The following is a 7493-nucleotide window of genomic DNA, read 5'->3' as shown; positions in this document are numbered from 1 at the left end:
TAAAATCAAAGTTTACTTGACATTTACTAAAACCAAATCATATAAAATTCACCAAAACAAAATTGAGAGGACGAAAATATGGAGTGGAGATCAAATTAAGAAAAATTTAGTTCACAAAAACGCAAAAGAAAGAGAAAGGAATATACCAGATGAGAAAATCGCTCGTGGATAACTGGGTTTTACCAGACGATCAAAATCTATCTCACTCTCTACCAAAATGGGAATCCTATAAATTCCCCCCCTCTTCAGTCTTCTCTCTTTCAAAATCTTGCTGTAAAAAGTATACAGTCTGTAATTTGTATGTATATTTCTAAGTTAGAAATTCTGACAGGATAGGAAGCCAATACAACGGTTACGAAAAAACATTTTGTAATACAATTTTCGCCCAAACATACTACATGGCATTAAGTCCCACAATATGTTTGTTTGGATTTGACTCATGATCTGAATCGACCCCTGGCTTGACGAGTCAGATACTCGACTATTTGGTTACTAATTTTGGTCAGATCTGATTCGCTACTTGACTCAGATTTTATCTCTGATTCAGAACCGTTTGAATCAAGAAAGTTTGAATCAAGAAAGAAAATGCTCTCACCTATGGTACGAAACCAATAACTCACATATTTTTTTAATAATATGAGTCAGATTTGACTCAGATAATAAACTTATTAAGTCAAATCCAGATGAGTCAAATGACTTTAGTCAGAGCCTAAAAGAAGTTCTTGGAAAAATGATGACAACCTACATTTATGGCCCATCATTCTTTGAGAAGCTCCCAGAGGCTGACCAAAAAGGACAATACAAATATAGATCTTGATGTGGCACCCATTAAAACTCCATCTTAAACAAAACTGATACAAAAATCCCAAATTTTAAAAATCGATACAAAAACCCAAATTTTAAAATTAGTTTCATCGAAATTCTACGATGTTTCATCAAATTTTATGATAAAACCAAAATTAGTTTCATCAAATTTTTTGAGATTTTTGGGTTACTTTTATTTTTTTGGGTTACTTTTGTTCTGATGAGTTTTTTGTGAATGAATAATGACACTTTTGGTGTTATAACTCGCGGACCGTTCTCCCTATCTTATCTTATAGTAGATATAAATGATATAATTGACAACAAGAGTTTTCTTGTGTTTGCTATTTTCCTAGCCATTGTATAAATACACAAAGACACAGAAGATACACAATTTTTTTTTTTTGAGGAGAAAGGTTAAAATTTGTATTGAAAAAAGAAAACATAAAGAGAAAACACATGAAAGTGCTACAAGAGCCGGGGAGAAAGCTCCAACAGCAAAGCAAGAAAAGCTACAAAGCACAGTGCCAACAAGCTAAGATAAAATTCTAGTGAGCAAAAAGCAAATGCCTAACACTCTACACGATATTTCTTCTACATCATTTTTGTGACCCCTGTCAAGCTTGTCATTGATAGGCTCATCCTTCCAACCAAGTTTTACAAGCTCCCTCTCCTTCTTAGATTTGTGAAATTTTACATTCAAATCATCAATGATGTTCCTATTTGGTTGTTTTCCGCTAGGATCGATAATCATATCCTCTTTCTATTGATTTTAAAATAAAAAATGAACACAACTCTTTTTTAAAATTAAAACAATCCAATCCTTGGGAAAACCAAAAATAATGATACTAGGTTGAAATTTCAGGAGCAGAAAAAATGAAGAGTTTGTGCAAAATATTATGAGAAACTAAGAGCTTATTTATATGTATGAAAAAAAAACTTGACAAGAATCTCTCACTCCATATTCTTGCATCATCGATACATCAACCCGGAGATTAAAAACTTGAAAAACTACGCACATGCACCCTCCAAATTCTCCCACCTTTATATTGAACTTAGATTTTTCACTAGACTCTTTCGGTAGTGATGGTAGTGCCACATTCTGGAACCTCTCGTTGATAATATCAAAACGGACCAGTTCATTGCATTTCTGGTTTTCATCAAAGGTATGTGCAAGCCAATGAAGAGATCCTTTAAAGGATACTCCTTCAAAATAGCAGTCTATTTCAGAAAGACTGTAAGGTATGCTTTGAATTCTTTTCCATGAATTCGATCCTAATGTATAAACATCGACATCGGAACACTTGGAATCCCAGTTGTCTGTGACCATAACCAATTTGTAATTGTCAGTCTTGTAATCATGACCAAATCCATACCCACCTAGTTTATAGTAGTTTACTTCTTGTGTCATAGGTATTTTCTTGCACTCTTTTGATATCGAATTCCAAATATAAAATTCTTCACAACTATTTTTCGTCGTACGTATCCAACTCAAGCCCTGACATGCAGACAAGTACTCAACTTTATCACGGTATTGAAATATGGAAGGGTAATCCGTCGTATTAATACATTCATGAAATTCACGGCGAATTGTTGCAGATGATGCTGACATTTTTTGCAATAAAGACGATACCGATTTATAATCTATCGTATACATTTTGTTGCATTTCGCCTCAGACAATACAAGCATCCTATTGTTTTTTATGTTCAAAAGCTCATCATACATGCCTTGAAAACTATGGCTATCAAATAAGGCACGAATAGACTTGTTATGCACCTAAATCGCAAAAGAGACTTCCTTGGTAGCCTTAAGAAGATTTCTATGCGAATCTCTTCAGGAAGTTTTGACATTATTGTTGCAATCGCCTCCTTCTTCTTCAACTTCTTCTTAATCTTTTTTTTGATCTTCTTGTTCTTCAACTTTGTGTTGCGGTGAAGAAAACAAGGTTTCAAGTTACTATTGTAAAAACATAACAAGAATAGTATTATAAGTAACAAAAGCAGAAGGTAGTAGAGAATGATATAATGAGTGGCCATCTCCTTCTGGATTTCATGGATGTGGCTGTCTTCTAAATGCATTGCTGCTAAGTTCTTTTACGAGGGTGATGTCATGGATGATGTAATTGTCATCTTGTAGTGTCAGAAATACCCTTTTGGGACCATTACATCATCCATGACGTCACTATATGATATATATAGTCCATTATCAAGAGATAAGATATTATTTTCAGATTCTCTCTCTTCTTTATTTATAGATCTAGTTTTTTTTCTTTCCCCCATTTTTTTCTCTGCTCATGATGAAGAAGATGAAGATGATGATGAACGACGGTGTTTTTGGGTTCTTTTTTCTCTGCTAATGTTGTTGTTGATGATGATGATGATGAAGGCGATAAAGAAGACGATGATGATGAAGTTTTTGCGTTTCTTTTTCGTTTTTTATTGATTTACTGCTGATGTTGAAGATGATAAATACGATGAAGATGATGTTGCCGATGACGTAGATGATGATGATGATGTTTTTTAGATGTAGTTTTTGTGCTCTTTTTTCGTATTTGTTGTTTGATGTTGTAGTTGAAGATGATGAAGACGATGAACATGATGAATACGATGTTGTTGCTGTTTTGAAGACGATGATGTTTGTTGCTGCTGCTGTTGAAGACGTCGAAGAAGATGATGATGTTTTTATATGGAGTTCATTCCAGAACTGAAATCTGTTTTTTATATGGAATTCATTTCTGGAATGAAGTCTGTTATTTTCAGGTTTTATATGGACTTCATTTCTGGAATGAAGTCTGTTTTTTTAGGTTTTTATATGGACTTCATTTCTGGAATGAAGTATGTCTTTTTAGGTTTTTATATGGACTTCATTTCTGGAATGAAGTCTGTTTTTTATAGTTTTTATATGGACTTCATTTTTGGAATGAAGTCTGTCTTTTTTAGGTTTTTATATGGACTTCATTTCTGGAATGAACTGCTATAAGAAAATAAGTAAAAATTAATACAAAAGGGTACATTTATCAGTTTAATATTTTTAAATAATTATGGACCAAACAATAAAGGCGTTTTCTTAAAGGACCAAACAGACTTAGCCCACCTAAAAAAGGACCAAACGATATTTTTCCCATTCGAAAATAATATATCGATGTATTTTTCTCGATTTTCTTATTTTTAATAATAAAGTGCATGCAGATGAAGTTTTCGTGTTGTTTCGGCTGATTACCTATGAAATACGCACTATAAACTTCAATAATGTGAGTGTTTACGCCTAGACAATACATTTTGTTGAATGCCGATACTTCTACTTCTGCATGTTGATTTTAGACATCAAATACTAGAGTTTTTGTAGTGACTAGAGAACTGAGTTCTGTGAAACAAAGTTGACCTGTATTTCCAATTAAGTTAGGAGTCCCTTATAACAGTCACAGAAACGACAATGCAAATTGATTGTGCTGAAAAAACGTTGGGGAAAAAATGCAAACAGATTTTCTTTTTTAAACATATATCATCAGTTCGGACATAGCAATGAAATAATATTATGAAGAAACCAACGACTTGTATAATAAACACCAACTGAATGCCGTTATTTCTTTTTAGAGAAAAAAGAAAAGAAAAAAACATCATATAAGAAGATGTTTGTTACCCAGATATGTTCATCTTTTGTATTGCATGAGTACCTTAATCAGTTACGCGAAGCAAATTCATAGAATTCTCCTCTACAGTTACGCATTCAGCAAAACCAGAATCCACCATCAGTTTTATATAAATTTTGTTGTTTGGGTCATATAGAATATAATCCCCATCAACCTCCCATACTGTTTCGTTGTTCTTGAAATTCCACCTTAACAAAGAAAACCTGCTACTAGTTATACACTCCAGGGTAGTGGAGAAACTTTTAGCCCAAGATTCTCCGACACCATATTCTTGCATCATCCATACATCAACGCGGACATTATATTCATGAAAAACTAAACATATGCACCCTCCAAATTCTACCACTTTTAAATTGAACATATTTTCTTCCAAAGGTTCTTCGGAATATGGCATACGATTCTTTTGGTAGTGGCACAATATGGAACCTCTCATCGGCAATATCAAAACCTACCAGATAAGTGTATACGCAGTTTTCATCAAATCTTTTCGCAAGCCAATGAAGAGCTCCTTTAAAGATCACTCCATGATAATAATTTGGTCCGTTAAAAAGATAGTAAGGTGGGATTTGGGTGCTTTTCCATGAGTTTGGGCTTAATGTACAAACATCAACATTTGAACACTTTGAATCCCGGTCAGCAACAACCCTTATCATCTTATAATCGTAGCAAAAGATGATTAATCGACAATGAAAAAGAAATTCAAAACGGTTTGAGAGGGAGAATAAGAGAAGAATAATTGAACTTTGATTTTAATCAGTTTATGTTTTTGATTTTGATTAGTTTAAGTTTAATCAATTAACGCGCGCGTTACAACCCATAAAGGGTCACCATCCGATTGAAAAGACACTAACAAAACAAATGGTGTAAAAAAATCCTAAATTCCCTAACTGTCTAAATTACCCTCTATTCTTGTTCGTCCCAAAAACAACTCAGCAAATCAACCCACGTATCTTCTTCTAGTTCCACCGCGTATCTCTTTCTTGTTCTCTTTCATAAGAAAAAAATCACATCTAAAAATTCATTTTCCCTGTCTTCGTCATCCTCCGATTTTCCCTTCTCTTCATCAATGATTACTTACTTCAACCAATGAAACCAATTGTGACCTAAATTAGATATATGAATTCTTCCTGTCTTCATCCGTAGAGAAAATCATTTTTCGATTCTTCTCTTCTTCAATGATTACATACTTCAACCAATGAAATCAATTCTGACCGAAATCGTCTCAATTTTCTGACCTAAGTCCTCTCAAACAACAAAGTGGTGAAGAAGCAAACTAAACAAGAGATAAAGAGAGATGAAAAGTTAAAGAAAACAGTGAAGAAGACTCCAAAAGGTAAGAATCGTATAAACTCTGTGGTGATGCATGATGTTAAGTTTTTTGGTCTTTTTTGATGAAATCACGTAGGCATTAATATTGGTATTTTTGATGAAACCATTTTTGGTTTCATTATTTTTCCCTTGTCGAATTTGGTTCCACCTGAACTATTGGTGTATTGATGAATTCTGGTAGTTTTGATGAAACCAAAAATGGTTTCATCATATTCCCTTGTCGAACTTGGTTCCTCCTGAACTGTTGGTGTGCTGATTAATGGTTTCACCATTTTTCTCTTGTCGGATTTGGTTCCATCAATATTGGTTTGGTGGTGTTGGTTAATTCTGGTCATTTTGATGAAACTAGTATTGGTTTGGCAGTGTTAGTTTATTCTTGTTCTGGATAAAATCAGTTTTGCTTTATAGGAAAAAGACATGAAGATTTTTTTAGGTGCTCATTGACACATTTGTGTGTGGTGACTCCTAAAATAAAGACTTTGATATAAAATAAGAAAAAGCATGCCAATTTTGGAATTTCTACGAACCATGTGATGAGGGAAGAGGAATTGAAGAAGAAAATGGTAGCCATAAAGATGATCTTACGTACATACGACAAGCAAAGTCCACGTTTAGTACCATATTTTTTCAAGTTAAAGAGAATAAAGAATATGATACTGCAGACCACTCCCGAGCAGTTTTTTGTAACTTTTGGTCTACAAATGATGGAGAAAGTAACTCTGGTCAGAGATGAGCATTTGAGGAAGAATGTAAACTCGTTCGTGAATGAATAATTTGGTGGAAAGAATAAGAAGATGAAATCTATGAACCTGATGGATAAACCACTAAAAGAATTATAAACGAATACATAAAAATTAGTGTACAGTTGTCAAGTAGTTGTGAACTTAAATGCTTATAATAGTTTATAAAATGTTTAAATGGTTTATGAAAGGTTTCAATTATGATTGTCTCATTTATGTTTAACCCACACCATATTTTCGCAGAATGTTATGTATTTTCTTTGATGAAACCAAAAAAGGTTCCAACATATTTGGTTCCATTATAGCAATAAAATGATGAAATAAGAAAGGGTACCAACTACCAGCATATTACAGGTGGAACCAAAAGGAAAAGGGTCGTATCATGGCTTGGTTTAAAATCAAAATTTTTATATATTTCAACTCATGAAATATTTTCATGTTCCAAGGAAGAAGTCTAATTACAACGAAATATTAAACTATAACAGAAAACTCACAAAGGACCATTTTTTGGTGATCGACATTCGACACAATGGTAACAAGTCATGATAATAATTCATAATACAAGCCAATTTCGACATACTTGGACAACTCAATAATGCACAGTTAGGAAAGCAAAGATGAAACCAAAAAGGATTCCAACCAATTTTGGTTCCAAAATAACTATAGAGTTGATGAAACCAAAAAGGGTTCCAAAATATTGCAGGTGATTATCTTCACTACTTGTATCCTCCATTTGAAGCAACTGCAAAATGCATCTCAGTCATAAACCAACCAACCACAACGAGTTCATTCCCTTCATTCTTCAACTGATTATACCGGCACAACTCAACCACTGCAACTTCAATCACTCATTACCACCATTACACCCATCTTTTCAGCTCCAACATTCATCACCATGCCCACACTGATATTGCTGCCAATCTATCAAATCCATCAGGAAAACCATCTCTTCTTTATAATTTCCAGTATCAAA

General features: G+C 33.6%; 1 protein-coding gene across 1 annotated transcript; it reads right to left on the bottom strand.

The window, feature by feature from the left end:
* Positions 1-1336: 1336 nt before the first annotated feature.
* LOC113339554 (F-box/kelch-repeat protein At3g06240-like) lies at positions 1337-2413 on the bottom strand. The gene is made up of 2 exons (XM_026584801.1): positions 1742-2413; positions 1337-1564 (listed from the first exon to the last, which is right to left on the bottom strand). The coding sequence occupies exons 1-2, from the start codon at positions 2411-2413 to the stop codon at positions 1337-1339; spliced, it is 900 nt and encodes a 299-aa protein (XP_026440586.1).
* Between the last annotated feature and the right edge of the window lie 5080 nt (positions 2414-7493).

This window comes from Papaver somniferum, unplaced genomic scaffold (genome assembly GCF_003573695.1).
Source record: "Papaver somniferum cultivar HN1 unplaced genomic scaffold, ASM357369v1 unplaced-scaffold_21, whole genome shotgun sequence".
Lineage (NCBI taxonomy): Eukaryota > Viridiplantae > Streptophyta > Magnoliopsida > Ranunculales > Papaveraceae > Papaver > Papaver somniferum.
Note: the sequence above shows the minus strand (reverse complement) of the source record. Positions and strands in the feature narration are given on the sequence as shown.